The sequence below is a fragment of the Anomaloglossus baeobatrachus genome, chromosome 1 (assembly GCF_048569485.1).
Source record: "Anomaloglossus baeobatrachus isolate aAnoBae1 chromosome 1, aAnoBae1.hap1, whole genome shotgun sequence".
Classification (NCBI taxonomy): domain Eukaryota; kingdom Metazoa; phylum Chordata; class Amphibia; order Anura; family Aromobatidae; genus Anomaloglossus; species Anomaloglossus baeobatrachus.
The window spans coordinates 407,492,679-407,519,043 of NC_134353.1; the positions used below are offsets into that span (position 1 = coordinate 407,492,679).

General features: G+C 51.2%; 1 protein-coding gene across 1 annotated transcript in view; it reads left to right on the forward strand.

The window, feature by feature from the left end:
- The first annotated feature begins 348 nt into the window (after positions 1–348).
- MATK (megakaryocyte-associated tyrosine kinase) overlaps positions 349–26,365 on the forward strand; it is a 143,171-nt gene continuing 117,154 nt past the window's right edge. Inside the window, exon 1 of the mRNA XM_075337848.1 lies at positions 349–432. Within this exon, the coding sequence (XP_075193963.1) occupies positions 424–432 (9 nt within the window). The 5' untranslated portion in view covers positions 349–423. The remainder of the gene's footprint in view (positions 433–26,365) is intronic.

Consider the following 26,365-nt stretch of genomic DNA (forward strand, 5'->3'; position numbering starts at 1 on the left):
AACCTGAAGAAACACTTCAAGGGTAGCAAATTTCACACCATTTCTGATGCCTCGACTGCTAAGGATGCCTGGTTTGAGGCACAATCAAAATCCTTCTTTTTGCTAGGCTTACAGAACTTGGAATACCGACCGATGTAAGAAGTACGCTGACATCAGTGGAGAGTATGTGGAATAAATGTACAGTTTCATCATCTTATCTCGCTTCTTTCTGGATAAAGCCAAAGACTTATTGGCGCAGCCCCTCGTGTGTGTGTGTGTGTATCTATATATATATAGATATATATATTTATATAGATAGGAAATTATATATTTTGCAAACCTGATAATCATTTCCTTTTTTAGCACTAAAAGGGTAGTTTCTCCTGTGTTTGAGGCGAGAACCTTGCTAAGACTGAAGAGTCACTTTCATTCTGACTTCTGACAATGTCTGATGTAAGTAACCTACTTTTCATATTATGTGTATTTCTGCATGTCTCTACATTTTCTCTATATAAACGGATAAGCAAGGGCAACAATGTTTTGAACTTTTGACTTTCCTTGTTTCACATCCAAAACAGCTTTGAGTGTGAGACAATCATCTTGGCTATCTTATACATAAATTTGACTTAACTATTCAGCATCTAATAATTAGTTATGCAGTTATGCAAATTCTTGTCATGTCACTGCATTGTTACTGTTTTGCTCCTAAAAATCTAAATTACAATTTTTATTATTTTGTTACTATTTGGTAAATCTACCTTTGTCTTTCAACACTGCCTGAATCCTTCTGATGCCAAGTCTCTTCTACAGTTTCTCATTGGTGCATACTGGCTGACTCACTTGGGTATGTTTACAGCTTTTTCTTCAACTCTACCTACAAGTGTTTGATTGGATTGAGGTCTGGGGACTGTGGGGCCAATTCAGCACCTCTACTTGTCATTGAACCATGTTTTCACTAATCTGGAAGTACGTTTTGGGTCGTTGTCCTGCTGGAACACTATGTTGTCCTTTTCATACCCATAGTACTGACGTGTACGAAGTACCTCATCTTGTAGGATACTCACACATAGATCTACATTGAGACCACCATCGAACCTGGTCAAGTATTGATCCATTAGCCCTTTTTTCCCTTCTTTCTGACGGACCCATTTGCACCCATCAGAGTTTAGTCTACTGACTTTCGTCTCATCGCTCCAAATCATCACTTCCAATCCTCTGCTATCAACGTTTTGTAAACCGTCAAGAGAAAAATATTCCAGCTCACCATGCCATAAAATCTGGAAGGGTTCTCGTGTCAGAAAGTCAGCAGAAACTTCAATAGAAAAGGAGATTGTCCAGCAACGATGCTTCAAAGGTAAAAATTTCAGTTTTATTGTGGACATTATACCAATGGCTAAGACCGCTCGCTTGGTTGAAAAGCGTCTTGTATAACCCTAAGACGCGTTTCGACCGAGCGAGCAGTCTTAGCCATTAACATAATGTCCACAATAAAACTGAATTTTTTACCTTGGAAGCACCGTTGCCGGACAATCTTATTTTCGATCAACTTTTTGTAATATTTTGTAAACTCAAGCTGACGCGCCTTATGACGATATTAAAGTCAAAGCTTTTTCACCTTTTTTCGGCCACCATTCCAGACTTGTGCATCATGCATGGTGCTTACATGTACGTCTGTGATTTCACTATTATGAAGCATCCAAGCCACATCCACTGCTGTGTTTGTCGCAGCAGAACTGATAGACCTTGTGATGAACCAACTTGTTGACTCCAGTATTTTGCCTGGACATCCACCCCTTGGCTTTTGAATGGATCGATGGACTTCATTTTATATTCTTCCATCTGTCATGGCACTCACATGATGCAGTTTGTCAATTTTCTAGGACAAAAGACCACTATCGTTGATCTGGATAAAGCTGTTTCTCTCTTCTTGAGAAATCTTCATGGTTTCTCTTCTATTCAAACAAGTGACATTTTGCTTGGAAATTAATCTAATAACACATTTTGCTATTGGGAAATGTGAGAGTATGTTGTAATTTGTAGCATACAGGAAGAAAAACCATTTTCAAACACAAAGAGCAAAACAGTAACAATGCAGTGACATGACAATAATCTGCATAACTAATCATACGCTAAATAGTTGAAAGTTAAATTTATGTATGAGATAGCCTAGATGATTGTCTATAAAATGATGGTAGTCTCACATTCAAATCTGTAGTGGATGGTGAGATATGGAGACTAATGCGGGCTTTACACGAGACGAGCTATCGTGCGATGCATCGTCGGGGTCACGGTTTTCGTGACGCACATCCGGCATCGTTCATGACGTCGTCTCGTGTGACACCTCCGAGCGATGCAGAATCGCTCACAAATCGTGAGTCGTGTACTCGTCGCTAAGTTTTAAAAAATTGTTTATTTAACATGGCGCCGGTTGTTCATCATACCCGGGGTAGCACACATTGCTCCGTGTGACACCCCGATAACGATAAACACAGCTTACCTGCATCCCGCGGCACCCGCCGGCTATGCAGAAGGAAGGAGGTGGGCGGGATGTTTACGTCCCGCTCATCTCTGCCCCTCCACTTCTATTGGTCGGCGGCTGTGTGACATCGCTGTGACGCCGAACGTCCCTCTCCCTTCAGGAAGAGGATGTTCGCCGCCCACAGCGAGGTCGCTCAGCAGGTAAGTACGTGTGACGGTGGTTTAACGACTTTGTGCGACACGGGCAGCAATTTGCCCGTGACGCACAAACGACGGGGGCGGGTATGATCGCTCATGCAATCGCACGATAGCTCGTAACGTGTAAAGCCCGCATAACAGTCAAAAGTACAAAACATACCCTTTTGCTAGTCCAGTGTATAAATATAGTATCTACTATTGTAATAGTGTACTACATCTTGCTCTATTGCAAAGGGAAGTTTGTGGTTTCCACTAAACCTCATTATTGACTGTGAGGGCCCTTTAACATGTGAAGGATCCGAGTCTCGGATAGAGTTCTGATACTGGTAAAACAATTTGGTATGTGTTTTAATGTGGTTGGCAAGAGGTGCAATTCATAGAGCTTGGTAAGTTACGTTTTTTTTTTTGTGCATACTGTAGCTGATGTGAAATGAAAATTGCTTTGTTTGTACGAGGAGTAAAATAAAGCTGGTTTAGGCCAGTTTAAAAGGCTATTCTTTGAACTGCTTATTTTTCATGAAGCACAGTGAATGCATATTTATTGTTAATATACAGTCTAAGCACAACATGCAGTTTCTTTCTTGTACCTTTTTATGTGTTCTATCTGCCCCTTAGTTCATCCAGCCAGCTTCACATAGGTTAATGGGTAGTGATGAGCGAGCATGCTTGTCACTACTCGGTACTCGCACGAGTATCGCTGTACTCGGGCTGCTCGGCGGGGACCGAGTAATCTCGCGATACTCGTGCTGTACTCGTGGTCTTCATTTCTGCATGTTGGCGATCTTTTGAGAGCCAGCCCTCATGCAGGGATTGGCTGGCAGACCACTGCAATGCCACAGCCCTGTTAGTTGTGGAATTGCAGTGATTGGCCGGCCTGCACAGCGTGACCGAGCCTTTATATCGGCCGGCGCGCTGTGCTCTGCTCACAGCTATTCAGACAGTCAGTGTAGGGAGAGTGTCGCTGATTCAGGGAAAGCTTTGTGGCCCTTTATAGCTTTTTCAGTTGCAGGGCTGCAAACAGTGTGACCAAAAGTCCTTCTCAGGACTATTCTAGTTGTATACAGGCAGGCAGGGTATAGCCAGGTCGGAGTACAGTAGCAGAGTCCTTCTCAGGACTATTGTTGCTATATACAGGCAGGGTATAGCCAGGTCTGAATACAGGCTAGTGACCAAAAGAGTCCTTGTCAGGACTATTGTACCAGTATACAGGCAGGCAGGCAGGCAGGGTAGTGGTGACCGTATACCAGCCTTCATCATATCTGGGGCTGGTGTACACAGTGTAAAACAGTCCAGATAGTGTCTGACTTGTCTGTAATTGTCGCTCCCCAAAAAAACCTGTTAGGTTATTATTGCGTCCGTGCTTGGTTTTTAAAACCGCACGTGTGTGCCTGTTGGTGGCAGCGTACAGGTGCACTTGTGTGCAATTTCCACACACTTTGATATAACGCACAAGTAGTGAATATACACGTCAGCAGTGCACAGCATTGCAAAATGCGCAAGGGCATTGGCAAGGAACAAGGAAGTGGACGTGATGGTGGTGCAGGCAGAGGCCGAGGTCGTGGTCAAGCTCTAATTTCGCCACAACAAAGGGCCACATCTAGTCGCTCGCACGTCCTGTCCCAAATTATTGGGGACCGCAGCAGTACACCGCTCTTGAACCAAGACCAGTGTCAACAGGTTGTTAGTTGGATAGCAGATAATGCTTCCAGTCAGATTGGCACCACCACAAACACTCTGTCTTCCACACGGTCAAGTGTCAGTAGCCGTGATACTGCACCGCACATTTCTGAACCTGATCCTCCTTCCTACCACCAGGCTGAGTACACGTCCTCCTCGGACATTAATGATCCCACACTTGGACACTCGGAAGAGCTGTTCACGTTTCCATTCACACATTCTGGCCTCTCGCCAGCTCATATTGAAGTGGGTCATGAGGAGATCGTCTGTACAGATGGCCAAATATTTGAGCAGCCACGTTCTCACGAAGTTGGCAACGTGTCTCAACAAGTGGTGGACGATGATGAGACACAATTGTCAGCAAGTCAGGAGGAGGAGCAGGGTGCGGAAGAGGAAGACGACGTGGTGGATGATCCAGTAACTGACCCAACCTGGCAGGAGGATATGCAGAGCGAGGACAGCAGTGCACAGGGGGAGGGAGGCGTAGCATCACAACAGGCAGTAAGAAGCAGGGTGGTGGCCCCAGGCAGAAGTCAGGCAACCGTTCCCCGGAACAACACGACGACACAAGGTGCCTGTACAAATGTTAGGTCTTTCCGAGTCTGGCAGTTTTTTAAGTTGGATCCAGATGATTCAAAAAAGGCCATTTGCAACACCTGCCGTGCCAGCATCAGCAGGGGTACCAAAACTAGCAGCCTGACCACCACCAGCATGATCAGGCACATGTCAGCCAAGCACCCGACTTTGTGGGAAGTACAACAGAGTCGAGGAGCAGTGCTTGCTGATGTCACTGCTACGTCTTCGCTGGTTGTGCATGCGAGCCAATCCTCTGTCCATGCTGCCTGCGAACAAGCCTCCTCCACTCCTGAACCTGCAGTTGCCTACGCAGAAAGAACACCATCATCAAGCACGTCCTTGTCCCAGCGCAGTGTTCAGTTATCCATTCAGCAAACCTTTGAACGCAGGCGCAAATACACTGCCAACACCCCACATGCCACAGTTCTAAATGCTAACATTTCGCGACTGCTTGCGCTGGAAATGTTGCCTTTTAGGCTGGTGGAGACTGAAGCATTCCGTGACCTGATGGCGGCAGCTGTCCCACGTTACTCGGTCCCCAGCCGCCACTATTTCTCCCGGTGTGCCGTCCCCGCGTTGCATAACCACGTGTCACAAAACATCACACGTGCCCTGAACAACGCTGTTTCACCCAAGGTCCACCTAACCACAGACACGTGGACAAGTGCTTGTGGGCAAGGCCGCTACATCTCGTTGACGGCACACTGGGTTAATATTGTGGAAGCTGGGACCCAGTCTGAGCGAGTGACGGAACACGTCCTTCCCACACCAAGGTTTGCAGGCCCTACCTCAGTCAGTGTTTCACCCACACTCTACAGCTCCGGAATGTCATGCTCTTCAGCCTCCTCCTCCTCCTGCGCATCCTCATCCACTGTGCCCTCCACACCAGTCACAAGCTGGAAGCACTGCAGCACTGCCTCGGCGAAGCGGCAACAGGCTGTGCTGAAGCTAATCTGCATAGGTGACAAACCCCACAATGCAGAAGAGGTGTGGACAGCTCTGAAACAGCAGGCAGATCACTGGCTTACACCTCTGAACCTAAAGCCAGGAAAGGTCGTGTGTGACAATGGCCGGAACCTGGTGGCGGCTTTGAGGCGAGGCCAGCTGACACATGTTCCATGCGTGGCCCATGTGCTCAACCTCGTGGTTCAGCGGTTTATAAAGTCATACCCAGAGCTGTCTGATCTGCTGGTAAAAGTTCGCCGCCTGTCTGCACATTTTCGAAAGTCACCTACTGCTTCAGCCGGCTTTCAGCGCCATTTGCATCTTCCGGCTCACAGACTGGTGTGTGATGTCCCCACGCGTTGGAATTCAACTCTGCACATGTTGGTCAGGATATGTGAGCAGAAGAGGGCAGTTGTTGAGTACCTGCATCACCTAAGCCGTCGGGAAATGGGTCAAACTCCACACATAACACCTGAGGAGTGGAGATGGATGTCAGACCTATGTACCATCCTCCAAAACTTTGAGGACTCCACCAAGATGGTGAGTGGTGATGACGCCATTATTAGCGTCACCATACCGCTACTCTGCCTTCTAAAACGGTCTCTGCTGAAAAACAAACATGATGCATTGCAGGCGGAGCGCGATGAGTTGCAGCAAGAAACAGTAGTGGGTGTGGGTGATAACACACAGCCCAGCCTCGTCTCATCACAACGTGCAGTGGAGGACTATGACGAGGAGGAGGATGAAGACATGGAGCAACTCTCCGGCCAAATTGAGGATATGACATGCACACCAGTCATATCCTCGGTTCAGCGTGGCTGGCCAGAGGACAGGGTAGATGAGGAGGAGGAGGAGGAGGACGAGGAGGACAGCATGTTCAGTCATCTTGTTGGTCAGGCTACTGAAGTCCTGGCTGTTAAGAGTCTGGCGCACATGGCTGACTTTATGGTAAGCTGCCTGTCTCGTGACCCTCGCGTTAAGAACATCTTGGCCGACAATCATTACTGGTTGGTAACACTGTTAGACCCACGCTACAAGGAGAACTTTTTGTCTCTTATTCCCGTGGAGGAGAGGTCAACCAAAATGCAGCAGTTTCGGAAGGCCATACTCACGGAAGTAGGCAAAGCATTCCCCTCACAAAACGCTAGCGGCATAGGTCATGAATCAGTGGACAACCGAGGCGTACAGCCGAGAGAGGCACAAGTCCAATCCGCCAGAGGTAGGGGAACAGTCTTTAAGATGTGGGACAGTTTTCTCAGCCCCTCACGTACCACAGCCCCTGAGGTGCGGGGTAGTGCCACAAGAAATCCTAAGTTTGCCCAGATGCTGAAGGAGTACCTTGCAGATCGAACAACTGTACTCCGACATTCCTCTGTGCCTTACAATTATTGGGTATCCAAGCTGGACACGTGGCATGAATTGGCTCTCTACGCCTTGGAAGTCCTGGCCTGCCCTGCTGCTAGCGTTTTGTCAGAGCGTGTTTTTAGTGCCGCATGTGGAATCATTACAGATAAACGCACCCGCCTGTCAACTGAAAATGCTGACAGGCTGACTCTGATCAAGATGAACAAGGGTTGGATTGGGCCAGACTTCACCACACCACCAGCAAATGAGAGCGGAATTTAAAGTTTGCCATGTACCTCCACTCACCCATGGGTACACACTTCTGGACTTTGGATAATCGCTGGACTGCTCCTCCTTCTCCTCATGCGCCACCATGATGATGACCGTTACAAATTGCAATACTTAGGCCTTTGTCTCAGGTATACCCCCAGTGGTAAATTTTTTCGCCCATTCTTTGCAGAATGGACATTACAACGACAGGAGACCCGCTCCTTTGCAATGGGAACAATGTTTTGAGGCCCTCATGCACGTCTCTACCCAGGGACAACGTGGAGCCTCCCAATTTTTGGCTGCCCTGCCTAAGGGCTATACTATAATACACCCACTTCCTTAAAATGGACACTTAATGTTTTGAGGCCCTCATGCACGTCTCTACCCAGGGACAACGTGGAGCCTCCCAATTTTTGGCTGCCCTGGCAAAGGGCTATACTGAAATAGACCCACTTCCTTACAATGGGCACTTCAGGTTTACAGGCCATCATGCACGTCTCTATCCAGGGACAATGTGGAGCCTCCCAATTTTTGGCTGCCCTGGCAAAGGGCTATACTGAAATAGACCCACTTCCTTATAATGGGCACTTCAGGTTTACAGGCCATCATGCACGTCTCTATCCAGGGGCATTGGTGAACCTCACAATTTTGGACTGCCCTGGCAAAGGAAAATACTACAAAGACTCACTTCCTCAAAATGGGCACATTAGACTCAAGAGGCCTTCATGTACGTCTCTTCTCAGGGACATCGGAGTGCCACACAATGTTTTCACGTAAAATCTTTCATGTATTAATCTCAAAAAGTAACATACACCAGCTCTATCTCACTATTGGGTATGTGCCCTTAACATTTCCGCCATGAAAAATCATTTTGGGGTCATTTTGGAAGGTTTTCTGGTGAGTCCGTAAAAATGGCGTAAAACGCGGACAAAATTGTTCACAGCTGTGACTTTTCAGTGATAAATGCTTCAAGGGGTCTTCCCCATGCTGTTGCCATGTCATTTGAGCACTCTTCTGAGACTTTTGTGACATTTTTAGGGTTTCTCCATGCTGCCGGGGGTCATTTCACAAAAATACTCGGGTCTCCCATAGGATAACATTGGGCTCGTTGCTCGGCCCGAGTACACGAGTATCTTGGGAGGCTCGGCCCGAGCTTCGAGCACCCGAGCTTTTTAGTACTCGCTCATCACTATTAATGGGCGGTACTATTCTTATCTGCAAAAACCTACATTTCCCAGTAGCACTTACTTTTTCTCAGTGCTGCAGACCCCTCCCCCTTTCCCTGTGCACCTGACCTGACTAGCCCTACTACTCTGAGATATCATCAAACTATCTCGTATAAGCGTAGAATTCACTTAGAGCTTATGTGCACCTTCTGTCCTGTACAGTACATTGTCTGACTGATTTTATGCCATCTACATCAGTATAATGACTCACCCCAGGCCTACGGGGTACTTAGTTCCGGGCCTGGTTATGTTGGGACAGTTTACTGGGTGGCCTTTGCCCGGTTCCGTGTCCCTTTGGGTCACTTTAAAACGCTGTTATTTACAGGGGAATTGTAATAAAAGTTTTTATCAAGACGCCACTTGCGGGTTGCGGCTATTTTAGTGGAGCCGCCGCTGCACAGTTCTCACTACTGGGGCTGGTGTTAGTGGCAGCCTGGAGGTTGGGCCCTCCGCAAGTAGAGCCAAGCCCCAGGGGATAGATGATGTTGTTCGGCGCAGAAAGAAGGCAGGCCACACAAGAGATCGTAATGTAACTGGTATCTTTACTCACGAGTTTGTAAAGGCTGGCAACCCGGTGAAGGCTGGTCCTCACCACTGGTCCCCTTAGTTCCAGTGCCGGTGTGGTGACCTGGTGGCTGTCTTCGCCTGCACCCATCTCTGGTTGGTGGGTCCCCGTGGCTTGGAGCGTCTGGGGGTCCCCTCCTGGTAGTCTCTCAGTCTAAGGCGGACTTTGCACGTTGCAACATCGCAAGCCGATGCTGCGATGTCACACGCGATAGTCCCCGCCCCCGTCGCAGGTACAATATCTTGTGATAGTTGGCGTAGCAATGATTATCGCTACGCCAGCTTCACATGCACTCACCTGCCCTGCGACCGTCGCTCTGGCCGGCGACCCGCTGTTAGGGCCAGGTGGATGGGCAGACCCGGGAGGTGGATCCACTGGGCCGAACTCCTTGATGAAGGTAAGGGGTTCGGTAGCCGGAGCACTATAGGTAGCAGGACAGTCCGCGCACAAGAGCACAATGGAGAAGTCCCTGGGACCACGGGGTCACTGATGGTAGTCCGGGTGACGGAGCTCAGGTTCGGAAGCCGGGATGATGTCAGGCGGGGTCCGGAACCGTTGGAGCGAGATGACGGGTCACCGCAGGGAACAGAGATGGAACGGACTGTCAGGATGGCAGATAGGCAGCGTTCGGGGTTCGGGATTCGGCAGGACCGGATGGCAATGCAGGATCGGCTCTAGAAGAGAGAGAGGTAAGTATCTCACAGGAACACAAGGAGACCTGACTCCTAGCTTGGGAAACTCGAAGAACAGGCCCCGCCCCCTTGGACATTAAACCCCTTTATACCCTGTACCTGTGTGCTTCATTTCCTGTCAGTGGACACTGGCCCTTTAAGAAAGGGTCAGTGACCGCGCGCGCGCCCTAATGCGCATGCGCGCGGCCCGGGTGCCAGAAGCCAGGGCAGGAAGCTGAGAGGAGGAAGCAGCAGAGCTGGGCTGGGGCTGGGAAGCCGACGGGCGCCGGGAGCGGGGACCAGGAGGCCTGGAAAGCGCGGGCAATGGAGGCTGGAGAGCGGGGAGCGTGGCAGGTGAGCCGGGGAGCGGAGCAGAGGACCCGGGGAGTGTGACAGTACCCCCCCCCCACGCCCCCCTCCCCGCAACCGGGACAGGAAGGCACGGATCAGAGGAGTGCCCACATTCTCCCTGGGCTCCCAGGACCTATCCTCAGGACCATACCCTGCCCAGTCCACCAGGAAGAACTGTCGACCCCGTACGGTCTTCATGGCCACGATATCCCTTACCGCATAGATGTCGTCATCAGCAATAGGAGGAGGAGCCGGACTGGCAGCAGCGGAGAAGGGACCAAGGACAACCGGCTTGACCAGAGAGACATGGAAGGAGTTGGGTATCCTCATCGTGGCCGGGAGCTGCAGTTTGTAGGAGACCTCATTGATCTTGCCGAGGACTTTAAATGGTCCGATGTAGCGAGGTCCCAGCTTGTAGGATGGCAACTTCAATCGGACGTACTTGGACGCAAGCCAGACGAGATCTCCGGGGGAGAAACACGGAGGATCCAGACGTCTCTTGTCTGCGTGTCTCTTCATCCGCAGGGATGCACGTGCAAGGGACGCCTTAACTGAGTCCCAAATGGTTGTAAAGTCACGGACTACCGCATCAGCAGCAGGGATATCCGAGGAAGAGGATACAGGCAATGGGACAGAAGGCTGAAGTCCGTAGACGACATGGAAGGGAGAACTGGAGGAGGACTCACTGACGTGGTGATTATGGGAGAATTCAGCCCAAGGAAGAAGCGTGGACCAATCGTCATGATGGGTGTTGACGTAGTGACGTAAGAAAGAGGTCAATATCTGATTGACCCGTTCCACTTGGCCGTTCGACTGAGGATGGTAGGCAGAAGAAAAGTCCAGAGTTACTCCCAGATGTTTACAGAGAGCCCTCCAGAAGCGGGAGGTGAACTGAGTTCCTCTGTCGGACACAATGTGTGATGGAAAGCCATGCAAGCGGAAGATGTGATGTATATAGGCGTCCGCGAGTTCCTGGGCAGAGGGCAGTCCAGCCATAGGGACGAAATGGGCCATTTTAGAGAACCGATCCACCACGACCCATATGACTGTGTGTCCGGAGGACAATGGCAAGTCCGTAATAAAGTCCATCGCAATGTGTTGCCAGGGAACTGAGGGTATAGGGAGAGGCAGAAGACGACCATATGGCAGGTGTTTGGGCATCTTGTTCCTGGCACAAGAGGAGCAGGCAGAGACAAAAGAGGCGACGTCCGTGCGAAGGGATGGCCACCAGTAATGACGTACAATCGCACTCCAAGTTCTCTTCTGACCAGCATGACCGGCTGTTTTCGAGGCATGGCCCCAGTGTAACACTTTTTGCCTCTCAGTCTCAGAGACATAGGTCTTCCCGGGCGGTATCTGGGCCAGGGTGACAGGAGCCACCGGAATAATCTTACTTGGACAGATGATGGGTTGGGATGTCTCCTCCTCCTGCTCCATGGGCATGAAAGACCTAGACAAGGCATCAGCGCGTACATTCTTGTTCGCGGGTCGGAAATGGAGCTGGAAATCGAACCGGGCAAAGAACAAGGACCACCTGGCTTGCCGTGGGTTCAGTCGCTGAGCAGACCGCAGGTATTCCAGGTTCTTGTGGTCCGTGTAAATAATAACGGGGTACACTGCTCCTTCCAGAAGATAGCGCCATTCCTCCAGAGCCAGTTTGACTGCCAATAGCTCTCGGTCACCGATGGTGTAATTGCGTTCAGGCGCTGAGAAGCTCTTGGAGAAGAAACCGCAAGTCACCATCTTCCCGGAGGAGGTCTTCTGCATGAGCACTGCTCCGGCTCCCAAGGAGGAGGCATCCACCTCCAAGGTGAACTGGCGGTTTAACTCCGGACGGTGGAGTACAGGAGAGGAGGCAAAGGCCCGCTTTAGAGAGCCAAACGCGGCGTCGGCCGCAGGTGACCAGTCCTTTGGATTATCCCCCTTCTTGGTCAAGGCGGAGAGAGGAGCAGTCAGAGCAGAGAAGTGAGGGATGAACTGGCGGTAGTAGTTGGCAAATCCCAGAAAGCGTTGGATTGCCTTCAGTCCAGAAGGAGGCGGCCAGTTGAGAATGGAAGAGACCTTCTTTGGATCCATCTGCAGTCCGGTATCGGTGATGAGGTAACCCAGGAAGGGGAGAGAAGACTGTTCGAAGACACACTTCTCGTACTTGGCGTACAGACGATTCTCTCTCAGTCTTTGTAGAACCAGTTGCACGTTCTCTCGGTGGGTCTGGAGGTCCGGAGAGAAGACAAGGATGTCATCCAGATATACCACCACACAGACGTAGAGAAGGTCCCGGAACACGTCGTTCACTAATTCTTGGAAGACTGTTGGTGCGTTACACAGGCCGAAGGGCATCACGCAGTATTCATAGTGCCCATCGCGAGTGTTGAACGCGGTTTTCCATTCGTCCCCCGAGCGGATACGGACCAGGTTGTAGGCACCCCGAAGATCCAACTTGGTGAACACACGTGCTCCTCTGAGCCGATCAAACAATTCGGGGATGAGCGGCAGGGGGGTACTTGTTTTTTACGGTGATTTGGTTCAATCCCCGGTAGTCTATGCATGGGCGTAAGTCGCCCTCTTTCTTCTTCACGAAGAAGAAGCCTGCTCCAGCAGGAGAGGAGGATCTCCGAATGAATCCCCTTGCCAGGCTCTCTGTGATGTAAGTAGACATGGCCCTTGTTTCGGCTGGAGACAGTGGATATATCCGTCCTCGAGGTGGTGTAGTTCCCGGGAGCAGGTCAATGGCACAATCGTAAGGACGATGTGGCGGAAGCACCTCTGACTCCTTCTTATCAAAGACGTCCGCGAAGGACCAATAGGCTGAGGGCAGTCCCGGTAGGGACTCTGGAACCGGAGGTCGCCGGATGGCTTGTATGGTCTTCAGACAGTTCTCATGGCAAGAAGAACCCCATCGAGTGATTTCACCAGTGCCCCAGCTGACTGAAGGTTCGTGTGTCCGTAACCAAGGAAGGCCCAGCAGGATTTGATGTGACATGTGTGGGAGGACGTAGAGAGCGATGTTCTCGGTGTGCAGAGCACCGATACGCAGTTCAACCGGCCTGGTGATCCAGGAGATGGTGTCAGAGAGGGGTCTCCCATCCACAGAGGCAATCACTAGGGGTTTGGCAAGTGGAGTAACAGGCACCTGGTACTTGTCCACCGTGGCCTGCTGGATGAAATTGCCTGCTGCCCCAGAATCGAGGTACGCCTCAGCCGTGAACCGCGTCTCTCCCGTTGTCACTTGCACAGTCCATGTAACCGGGTCTGAGAGAGTCCCAGCACCTAGGGTGGCCTCTCCTACCAACCCTAGGCTTTGGAGTTTCCCGGCCTCTCTGGACAGGAGCGTAGCAGGTGTGTGCCCTCTCCGCAGTAGAAGCAGAGACCCTTGGCGAGCCGCTCTGCTCGACGTTGTTCAGACTGTCGCACACGGTCGATCTGCATGGGCTCATGGACGGAGACACCAGATGCCGTTGACTGGAGTACGGCGGGCTTCTGCGGAGGAGAGGAATGCCGTACCGGACGTCTCTCACGGGACACCTCTTTGGACCGCTCCTGAAAGCGAATGTCCACTCGAGTCGCTAGGGTAATCAGGGCGTCCAGGGTGGACGGTACGTCACGACCAGCCAGCTCATCTTTGATTCGACCCGAGAGTCCTTCCCAGAAGGCGGCGGTTAGGGCCTCGTTATTCCACCCGAGTTCCGAAGCCAAGGTGCGGAAACGGATGGCGTATTGACCCACCGTCAGAGTTCCCTGACGTAACCGGAGAAGAGATGAAGCAGACGCGGAGGCGCGTCCGGGCTCGTCAAAGGTGCCGCGAAAGGCCTACAGGAACTCCTGGAGGTTCTTGGTCATAGGGTCCTCCTTCTCCCACAAGGGGTTCATCCACGCCAGTGCCTCGCCCTCTAGGTGAGACATTATGAAGGCGACCTTGGCTTGGTCGGAGGCAAACAAATGCGGCAGCTGCGTGAAATGGAGGGAGCATTGGTTTATAAACCCCCTGCAGGTCTTGGGATCTCCGGCGTACCGGGGTGGTGAGGCCAAACGAAGTCTGGAAGCATCCGAGGAGGCTGCCACGGGAGCTGGGGCCGTGGATTGACTAGTGGAGGCCCGAGGCGCTGAAGATGTGACCGATGCTTGTAGCGTGTTCAAGCGGGCGTCCACGGAAGTCATAAAGTTCAGCATGCGGGTCTGGACTTCACGCTGGCGTTGGAGTTCCTCATGCAAGGCCGCTAGTGCTTCGGCGGGATCCATGGCCTGTTCTTACTGTTAGGGCCAGGTGGATGGGCAGACCCGGGAGGTGGATCCACTGGGCCGAACTCCTTGATGAAGGTAAGGGGTTCAGTAGCCGGAGCACTATAGGTAGCAGGACAGTCCGCGCACAAGAGCACAATGGAGAAGTCCCTGGGACCACGGGGTCACTGATGGTAGTCCGGGTGACGGAGCTCAGGTTCGGAAGCCGGGATGATGTCAGGCGGGGTCCGGAACCGTTGGAGCGAGATGACGGGTCACCGCAGGGAACAGAGATGGAACGGACTGTCAGGATGGCAGATAGGCAGCGTTCGGGATTCGGCAGGACCGGATGGCAATGCAGGATCGGCTCCAGAAGAGAGAGAGGTAAGTATCTCACAGGAACACAAGGAGACCTGACTCCTAGCTTGGGAAACACGAAGAACAGGCCCCGCCCCCTTGGACATTAAACCCCTTTATACCCTGTACCTGTGTGCTTCATTTCCTGTCAGTGGACACTGGCCCTTTAAGAAAGGGTCAGTGACCGCGCGCGCGCCCTAATGCGCATGCGCGCGGCCCGGGTGCCAGAAGCCAGGGCAGGAAGCTGAGAGGAGGAAGCAGCAGAGCCGGGCTGGAGCTGGGAAGCCGACGGGCGCCGGGAGCGGGGACCAGGAGGCCTGGGAAGCGCGGGCAATGGAGGCTGGAGAGCGGGAAGCGTGGCAGGTGAGCCGGGGAGCGTAGCAGAGGACCCGGGGAGCGTGACACCCGCCTCCTTCCTAAGGGGGCGGGTCGTGCGGCGTCACAGCGACGTCACACGGCAGGTGGCCAATGGCGGCGGAGGGGCGGAGATGAGCAGGATGTAAACATCCCGCCCACCTCCTTCCTTCCGTATAGCCGCTGGCGGCAGGTAAGGAGATGTTCCTCGCTCCTGCAGCTTCACACACAGCGATGTGTGCTGCCGCAGGAACGAGGAACTACATCGTACTTGTCGCGGCACCGGCATTATGGAAATGTCGGAGCCTGCACCGATGATAAGATAACAACGCTTTTGCGCTCGTTCATCGTATCATCTAGGATTTACACACTACGACATCGCAAGTGATGCCGGATGTGCGTCACTTTCGATTTGACCCCACCGACATCGCACCTGCGATGTCGTAGTGTGCAAAGCCGCCCTTAGTCCGTATGACAGATAGATTGAACCCTGTGGGGTCGGTTTTTCTGGTCCTGTTCCCCGGTTCTCCCATTGCTACTGTGTCTCGAACTTTACAGTCAGTGAGGTCCTTGATGGTCAATTTCAAATTCAAGTGATTTTGGGCGGTGTTTGAGTCGTTCGACGAACTCGAACGATTTGCTTCAAGTTCGGCCGTTCGAGTTACCCTTCAATAACAGTTCGATCACCAAAAGCGTAGCTAGTTACAAACTGGCTTTTCACTGTAATACTGTCAGTCACTGTTACTAATGATATTATCAAAATTCAGCGTATAATGTGCGGGGGCGACGGGGTTTAGATCAGTGCTGCTGAGTGCTGAAAGAATGGCGATCGCCATTTTTTTTTCCTAACCGCGCATACAGTAGAGCGGGCCATGCTGTCAGCCAATCACAGACACACACACACACACAGCAAAGTGGATTTTTGCCAAACAAGCAAGGGCATGTGCCATTGGCTGTGCATGTCACTTGTCTTTGCCCTATAAGACCTGGCCATTTTTCCCATCGCCGCCATTATCTCTCTGCTGCGGGTGTGTGACAGTCACCACTCCCGCTGCTGCTGCTGCTGTGTGCGCTATACACTTATACAGTGCAAGCTACACATCGGTTAAGGGATTAGGGACTACTTGTAATTTCAGCCCTTTTCAGGGCTACATTACAGCAGTTCATAGCCATTTTTGCTAGACAGGTCTGTGCCAGCGCTGTGCAAGGGTTTATCACAGCGTATGCCTAAATCAGCTCAGGCAGTTCCTTGTGGCATAGTTACATTGTCTGGGATAGTAATGGAGGGTTCCTCTGCTGACAAGAAAGCTAACTCACCTCTGCATTGTACACCATCTCTCCATTTTTGCTACGGCATTTTAAGTGCAAGAAGTGCAGGCAGTTCCTTGGGGCATAGTTTCATTGTCTGGGATAGTCAGTGAGGGTTCCTCTGCTGACAAAAAAGCTATACCACCTCTGCATTTTACACCACCTCTCCATTTTGCTACGCCATTTTAAGTGCAAAAAGTGCAGGCAGTTTTAGTGGCATAGTTTCATTGTCTGGGATAGTTAGTAGGTGAGGGTTCCTCTGCTGACAAGAAAGCTAGACCACCTCTGCATACTACACCACTTCTCCATTTTTGCTATGCCATTTTAAGTCCAAAAAGTGCAGGCAGTTCCTTGGGGCATAGTTTCATTGTCTGGGATAGTAAGTGAGGGTTCCTCTGCTGACAAGAAAGCTATACCACCTCTGCATTGTACACCACCTCCCCATTTTTGCCTCGCCATTTTAAGTGCAAAAAGTGCAGGCAGTTCCTTGGGGCATATTATCATTGTCTGGGATAGTCAGTGACATTCCTCTGCTGACAACAAAGCTACACTACCTCTGCATTCTACACCACCTCTCCATTTCTGCTACGCAATTTTAAGTGCAACAAACAATGTCCAATTTGTTCACAAACAAAATGAGTGGCAAAAGGACAGATGCTGGTGGAAAGGGGAACAGGCAAGTTGGAAAGGGAAAAATAGTTTGTGTCTGTGGGGTAGGTGGTAAAGCAACAGTAACATCTGCTGAAGAAAGACCATCTTCCAACAAAAGTAAGATGTCTATTACTTTCCATGGACAATCTGATATGATCCCTTTGTTACGGAAACGACCATTGCTACCAAAGGTAGATAAGGCACAAAAACAGCAGATGCTTGAATGGATCTCAAGTGCTCCATCAAGTGGCCTCTCCTCCACCTCTATTTCAACATCCCAAAGACTCCAGTCCTCTGAGTTGTCACCCCAATCACACTTGCTTTCTACCAGCTCTTAAGTCTCCACCCTCCCTGCAGAGTATGGGGTAACAGAGATGGTTGCGTCTGCAGAGCTGTTCAGTCACACTATAGCCTGGGAATCAGAGGTCTGCTCCAAAGCTACAGTGAGTCCAGACAAGGAAATGATCGGCGGTGATGCCCAGAAGCTTTGTGAGTCAGATTCAGGCCCAGATGAAGAAGGTTCTGAGCATAATGTAGACCCTCATTCCGAAACTGTAACTCCTCTTGTTGGCGACAATGAGGAACATGCTGATGACGATGAGACTCAGATACCTGATTGGAATGACAACTTAACTATTCGGTTAGGGCAGGAAGAGGTTGGCTCTGAGGACGAGGGGAGTGCAAACATACAGGGTGATGATGAGGTTGTAGATCCCACTTACTGTCAACCCACAGTCAGGAACTTGATGAGGTCAGCAGAGGCGGTGGAGGAGGATGCGACTGACGACTAGGTTAGCTTGCCCCTTCCTGGACACAGACGGAGCACTGGAAGCACGTCAACAACTGCATCCTCAGCCACAACTCTGCCTGTGAGCACAAGTCGGGGTGGCTCTGCAGGTCGCATGGGCTCTAACCCTTGCCTAGACTGGTCCTTTTTTGACATCGCAAAGGATCTCCCAACTCATGTCATTTGTAAGATTTGTTGCCAATCTCTAAGTAGAGGCCAAAACCTTAATAGTTTGACTACTTCGTCTATAAACCGTCACATGGATATGAAGCATAAGTCACAGTGGGAAGCTCACTGTGCTACAATGCGGCCTAGCGGAGCGGGCCAACCAACGTCTGCCCCTTCAAGTTCATCCGCGCGCTCTTCATCCTCTATGACTGTGGGGACAGCAGTCACACATGCTTTTGGACGCAGACCTTCCACCTCTTTAACCGCAACAGGCAGTGTGATTGGCAGGTCGTCAGTTGTTTTGAAAGGGGAAACAGCTGCTGGTGTTGAGCTATCTCAGACATCGAGAGCACCACCTTTGGATGAAGGCAACATTATGTCTCCGCCTGCACTTTCCTCACAGACCAGCAGTTTTCCAGGGACACCCTACTCAACGCCGTCTCAGCACAGCAGCCAGCCCTCGGTCCCCCAGATGTGGACAAGTAAAAGACCATTTCATTCTAGCCATGACAAAGCTAAGAGGTTGAATTTCACCATCTGCAAGCTGTTGGATACAGAAATGCTGCCTTCCGCGTGGTGGATACAGAAGCTTTTCGAGACCTTATGTCCATCACAGTGCCCCAGTACCAGATGCCCAGTCTCCACTACTTCTCCAAGAAAGGTGTGCCTGCGCTACACCAGCACGTCACACACAACATCACCACTTCCTTGAGAGAGTCTGTGTGTGAACGGGAGCATTTCACCACAGATACTTGGACCAGTAAGCATGGACAGGGGCATTACATGTCGCTGACTGGGCACTGGGTAACTATGGTGAGAGATGGAGAAGGGTCTGCTGTACAAGTCTTGCCGTACCCACGAGCTGTGCGTCAATCCTCTGTATGTAGAAGTTCCTCAACTGCTTCTGCCTCTTCCACCTCGTCTGGGTCCTTCACCTCCGCCCAAAGCCTGTCTGGTCAGGCCACCCGCGTTGTAACTGCGCACAAGGAATCCCGCACACCTCCTTACTATGCTGGCAGCAGAGCTCAACGGCATCAGGTGGTCTTTAAATGTCTGGGAAATATGAGTCACACAACTGACCAGTTGTGGTCAGCTCTGGAGACCGAGTTTCGTCAATGGTTGTCTTCACTCAACCTGCAGCCAGGAAAGGCCGTGTGCGACAATGCTGCAAACCTGGGTGCGGCCCTTCGCCGGGGCAAGGTAACACACGTGCCTTGTATGGCTCACGTGTTGAACCTTGTTGTCCAGCTATTTTTAACCCACTATCCCGGCCTAGATGGGCTTCTGCACAGGGCACGGTCACTATGTGCTCACTTCCGGTGTTCACACGCCGCAGCTGAACAACTTGCATCGCTCCAGAAGTCTTTCGGCCTGCCGATTCACCGCCTAAAATGCGATGTGTCGACATGCTGGAATTCGACTCTCCACATGTTGCAGCGACTGTGGCAGCACCGCCGAGCCCTAGTGCAATACGTAATGACGTATACCCTGGGCCAACGAGATCCAGAGGTGGGGCAGATCACGCTGCTGGAGTGGTCTCAGATCAAGGATCTATGCACCCTTCTGCACAGTTTCAACATGGCGACGAAGATGTTTAGCGCTGACAATGCCATTATCTGCATGACAATTGCAGTCATTTACATGCTGGAGCACACTCTAAAGAGTATTCGGAGTCAGGTGGTGGGACAAGAGGAAGGGGAGGAAGTACAGGAGGATTCATATGCGGAAGGGATACCAAGATCTACGAGGTCCAGACGGTCAGCATCACTAAGGCGGCATGCATGGGATGGTGGGGGAGAGGGATCAACAAGGGCGCATGATAGCATCCAAACTGTTGAGGAAGGTGCAGGAGCCCAGGAAGAAACTGGCGATGGGCATGGAAGACTCAGCAGATGAGGGAGACCTTGATCACATTTCTGTTGTTCGAGGTTGGGGGGAGAGGTCAGAGGAAGGAAGCATGATTCTCACCTCGCTTCCACCAACATAGCAAGGACTTGGTCCTCCTGGATGCGCAAGTCACATGAGCGCCTTCTTGCTGCACTACCTACAACATGACCCTCGGATTGTCAGAATTGGAAGTAATGCTGATGTACCGCCCCGCAGTCTCGGCTGCGACCCGGGGGTCACGTCGCTCTGGAAGGGTGTAGTGGCGGCGCACGCAGGGGTGATGGGGTGGTGGTATGGTAAAGTTCGTGATGCCACCCACGGGTTGTGGTGATGGTGGACACCACCGCTGCGGTAAAGGTACGGGGACTCCCGTGAGTGGTGTAGGGGTGCAGCTAGGTGTTGACCCCTCCGTGGATAGGGGATGTTGGTCCTGGGGCCCAGTTGGTGATGGGCCGGGGTGCGGGGGGCAAGGTGGCGTTGCAGCACGGTGCGGTGCCCGAGGGCACTGGTGTTCTCACGATTAAACCACACAGAGTCACTAGTAAACCAAACGGGGTGACGAACAGGGCCCACAGCCGGCTGCAGCTTCTCCAGATAGGTTGGTAATGTCCGCCTTTCTCCTGCACCTGTTTGTGATCTTGGCTACCGTGCCTGGGCACTGGTAGCCCGCTCCCCGGCGTGTATGTGTCGTAGGAGCCCGTTTGCCCACAGACGCTGGCCCTTGGATCTCTGGCCTCTTGCGGTGGCTCCTATCTGGACGGGTTAGGCTGTTGCCTTCGATCGGGACTTAGGTGGGAATGAACCCCTGAGGTCCAGACTGCAATCAGTTGATTTGACTATGGTGGTGGCTTATAGCCTAGTTCGGGGTCTGAGTACCCTGCCTGGTGCTCCGGTATCCAGTTAGCTCCCCGGTTCGGTTCCGGCGGGCCACTACCCTGTCCCGGTCCCTTACAGTTCCGCTGGTCGTATTCCCGGTCTCTTGCAGGCGGCCACTATCGTCTGCCTGCCTGACTGATCTGGGGTCCCAGGCTCCTACCCAGGCCCCAAGCATAACTCACTCCTCTCTCCTTGCTCCCAAAACTCTATCCACTCGTGTTTTTCCTGCCTCAGGCCAGCAGACTCCTCGGAGGGCGTGTCTATCCACCTGACTCCGCCCACCTGGTGTGCCTGTCTGACTGTGAGGGAGGCAATCAGGTCTTTTGGTTGACTGGTGGTACCTAACTGGGGTGGGGGTGTATGTGGTGAGTGTAATGACCTGTAACCCCTGGGGTGACCAGGGCGTCACACTGACTACTGGGTTGCCACACTCTTAGATCCCCGGTACAAGTCAAAATTTGCTGAAATAATTCCAGCCATAGAAAGGGACGCACGTATGCATGAGTATCAGCAGAAGTTGTTATGCAATCTTAGCTCGGCTTTTCCACTAAACACCAGTGGTGCACAGAGTGAATCTCACAGTCTAACTTGCCAACCATGGGACTGTCGAGTCATCATCAGTCAAACCGTACCAGCAACACCGTATCTGGTGGTAATAGCAATTTTATGGAATCGTTTCATGAATTTTTTAGACCATTCTTTGCAAGACCACAAGACACAAGAAGTCTGACACATAGTCAACGGCTGGAGAGGATGATACAGGAGTATCTCCAAGTGAATATTGATGCCATGACTCTGCAACTGGAGCCTTGCTCATTTTGGGCTTCCAATCTGGAAAAATGGCCTGAGCTCGCCACTTACGCCTTGGAGATCTTGTCGTGTCCCGCAGCCAGCGTTCTCTCGGAACGTGTCTTCACAGTGCTGCTGTGTGTGTGCTGACAGATAAGCACATGCGTCTGTCCAGTGACAATGTGGACAGACTAATGTGACGCCCTGACCTAGCCAGATAGTCACAGACACAACACCACACACACCCCCTTCCCTGGACAGGTCACACCAGTCACACATGCAAATCCTTGTTGCCACCCTCCAGGGTTGATGCCCACACCAGGTGGGGTGGAGCCAGGTGGTTGGCCCTGCCCACCGAGGAGTTCAGGTCTGGAGGCGGGAAAACACAACAGTGCAGTCTAGAGCAGTCTAGAGAGTGCAGTCGGACAGTAAGGAGGGAGAATTTTGGTGTCTGGGTTGGAGCTCCAGGGTTGATGTCCACACCAGGTGGGGCGGAGCCAGGCGGTTGGCCCTGCCTACTGAGGAGTTCACAGGCTGGAGGCGGGAAAAACACAGTAGTAAGTCCAGTTGTGGGCAGGAGTGAGTGAGGAGTGAAAACTGATGGTGTCTGGGTTGGAGCCCAGGCACATCCAGCAAGGTCGGCAGATGGTGGTGGCCGTCTGCAGGAGTTGGCGAAGGTCAGCGGAACCGTAGGACCAGGGTCGGGCGGTGGCCCGCCGGTACCGAACCGGGGAGCCGATTGGAGCCAAGCACCAGGCAGGGTACTTAGACCCCGACTAGGCTTAAAGCCAACCTCTAGTCAAATTTGCTGATTGCGGTCTGAACCTCATGGGTTCATTCCCAACCAAGTCCCGATTGAAGGCAACAGCCCAACCATTCCGGATAAGCGCCACCGCCAAGGGCAAGAGATCCAAAGGGCCAGCATCTGCGGGCAAACGGGCTCCTCCGGCACGTGTACATCGAGAGACTCCCGGTGCCAAGGCATTGGAGTCAAGAAACAACACACAGGTGCAGGGAAACGACAGCCACCATCAACCCATCCAGGGAAAATAACGTAGCCGGCTGCGGGCCCCGTCCATCCAGTCATTTGGTTTACCAAAGACTCTGTCAATCTGTGTCTGAGTGAGTACACCCGTGCCATCCGGCACCGCGCTGCGCTGCACCGCAACCCTGCACCCTGCGAACCCCATCTTCCGGGAATCCATCCTCCCACCGGGCCCCGGGACCAACAGCCCCTACCCACGGAGGGGTCAACACCTAGCTGCTCCCCGCCATCGCTCCCGGGAATCCCGTCACCAGCAGCGGTGGTGCCCACCGTCACCACAACCCGTGGGTGGCGTCACGAACACTCTATCCTTCCCAAAAAAATCCGACTTCCTTCCCCTTTTCACTCTTTTTCGAGGAGTGCTGCTCGGGCCCCGGGTCCGACCCGCTCGAGCCACCGAGGAGAAGGCACCGGATCCGTGCGCGATCTCCCCGAGCAGACCCCGCGACGGGAAAGCTGGCCCCCACCCTCGACACTAACGTTCATCAAGATGAACAAGTCATGGATCCGCAAGGACTTTTCTACCCCTGTGTCATCCTGGGGAGACTAAAGGCTTGTAGATTTTTGATTGTGCTTTATGAAAATCAACATGTCAAGTTTACAACTGGGGGACAAGTGATGCCACTTAAGTGGTGTCTGTGGCCCAATTTTTGGAAAAAAGGGAGACTCAGGTTGGAATCCCCTTGCTGTGTTTAAAATGATCCAAGATGAGGGGGGGGGGATGGGAGGGATAGTGTTTATAAGTAATGTTTGTAACATGTTATGAAGGAATGCTGAAGGGGGGTAGCGGAGACTGAATAATAGAAATATACACTGACGAAGAAGGGGAAGGAGCAAATTTGATGACCGTGACAAATATTTGATCGATAAATTGTAGAGACTATGTTATTTGATATTTTGATTTGTTGACCCTTATTTTCTTCATTCTGTACCCTATTTTACCATTACAAGAAAAGAAATAAAAATTTAGTTTAAAAAATATGATCCAAGATGAAGAAGTCATGGATCCGCAAGGACTTTTCTACCCCTGTGTCATCATGGGGACATGAAAGGCTTGTGGATTTTGAGTGTGCTTCATGCAAATCAACTTGTGAAGTTTGCAACTGGGGGACAATTGATGCCACTTAAGTGGTGTCTGTGGCCCAATTTTTGGAAAAAAGGGAGACTCAGGTTGGAGTCCCCTTGCTGTGTGTTACATGATTTTAGAAGGGCATGACATGCCTATATCTGTGTCTCCTCCTCCTTTTACTCGTCCAGCTCTTTTCTTTTCGCATGAATATATGTACTTGTCACTTTTCCATGTGTTTGTGGTGTTTTGTGAGTTGTTTGTCACCTTTTGGACACCTTAGATTGGTGTTTTCTATGTGTTTGTATGTGTTTGTGTTTGCCTGCTATTGTCTTCAATGGGGTTCGAAGGTGTTCGTCGAACACACCCGCCGTTCGACGAACTGAACTCGAACACTAGTGGCGGTGGCTCATCTCTAGTCTGGAGCGTTTGCCTGACCTAGCACTCTGTACCCCGCTGGTGCGATGGTTCCGGGAGTACTCCACTGTACCCCACCGCCAACCACATGCCTGGGCCCTCAGGTCCCCGTTACACTCTCCTGTCAGTGCGGTTATGTCCGTCTCCTCTCACTTCCACTTACTGACTCTAACAGACTGTATATCCCTCCCCCCTGCTTGTCGTCTAGTGGACTGGATCAGCTCCACCCCTAGGTGGCCATCCAACCCTAGCCTGTCACCACTCTTTGGGAATGGGGAAAAACAGGGATTAAATTGAATGTGTTGCTGTTACTGGCAATGATCTTCCGGGTCCCTGGGGGTAGGCCCTGCATCCTGGATAGGATGCAGTTTCCTGTAGCTCCTGATGACTTCTGGGGCGCTGCAATGCCAGTGCGGTTTAACATCATGATCTCTTTCTAGCAGAGCACAACTGTCCTGAACTTCGGCACAACAACAGTTCAAAGTTATGTGCTTTGCTTATTGCAGATAAATGAGTGATGAGAAACTGTGAATGCTGATCCAATGATTACTATGACACATTATGATCCTGAGTCTTATGTATCAAAAGAGTGGCATTTGGGATTTCAGATCTCTGAACTCTCAGCAGAAGGCAACAAATTCAGCTCAACTAATCAAAGCCCCTGTATAGAGACCCTCATACTGCCGAATATCTCTGTCCTCGATATATAAAGCATATGCTGTAGTATAGCTCTCTTTTTTGTCCTCTCTATATGCAGCCAATACTGCTGTATATTTCTCCTTTGTATTGTCTGTGTATACAGCCCCATCCTGCAGTACATTGTTTCTCTTAATTACTAGAATACAGGCACACTGCTGTTTCCTGGTATAAGCTCTACACTGAATGAAGATCAGCCTCTTTTTGTGATATCTCTTACAATAGGAGGTCTATTCTAGACACAGCAGTGCTATGTTGGCAGGATGCCAGCTGAGAGAGATACTGCACTGTGCATGACCAATCAGGAGAACTGGAATTACAGGACAGTTCCAATGGCAACTGGAGAGCCATCCTTAGAAGGGTCAACCTGGAGAGTCATCCTAAGAAAGGTGATATGTGCAAAATGGAGCGGATTTATAAACTATTGTTATTATTATTATTATTATTATTATTGCAGCACCATTTATTTCATTGCACTTTTCATGTGAAAGGTGGTATATATAATAAAAATAAATACAATAATAATGACCAGTACAAGACTCAGACCGGTACAGGAGGAGAGAGGACCCTGCCCACGAAGGCTCACAGTCTGCAAGGTATGGGTGAGAATACAGTAGGTGAGGGTAGAGCTAGTCACGTATATGGTATAGTGGAATGAGGCTTAATACAGTTTGTAGGCTTGTCAGAAAAGGAAGATCTCTGTGTTCCTTCTAAGGCTATGTGCCCACGGGAGCCTGTTTGTGCGGATTTTTCTGAATTTTCCAGATAAATCCGCAGGTTTTAGCATGTACAGGCACTCCCCATGTTATCCTATGGGACATGGGGAGTGCTGTGTCCACGCTGCGGAAAGTGCGGCTGCCGAACATGCTGCGGATGTCCGCATCCGCAGGTATAATTGCATGTCAATTATTCATGCGGAATTACCTGCGGATGTCCCGGACCTCCGCTATGGAGATGAGAGGCCGAGACGTCCGCAGGTAAGCCGCGTGAATGTCCGCATGTTTCCCGCAGCTATTGCGCTGTAACCTAGCAGCTAAAAATAGCTGCGGATGCCGGCGGGCAGCTGCGGGAAACATGCGCTCGTACCTGCGTATACATCCGTAGGTACGAGCGCCCGTGGGCACTTAGCCTAAAGGTTTCCACGGTAGGCAAGAGTCTAATATGTTGGGGTAGAGAGATCCAGAGTATGGGTGATGCATGGGAAAAATCTTGTTGCAATTGTGGCAGGAGGAGGAGATAAGAGGGGAGTAGAGAAAGAAGTCGTGTGAAGATTGGAGATTCAAAAACAAGATCCGCAGCACTCTGCGGTGTGAGAAGTTTTAATTTTGCTTCATACAAACAGGTGAGAAAGCATAGGGGAGGTGAGGAAGGGAGCACAGAGGACGACGGTACTGTTTCGCACCTCTAGGGGTGCTTTCACGGGTCCACACTGAAACGTGAATGATAGCCTCTTAAATAGGGTATGT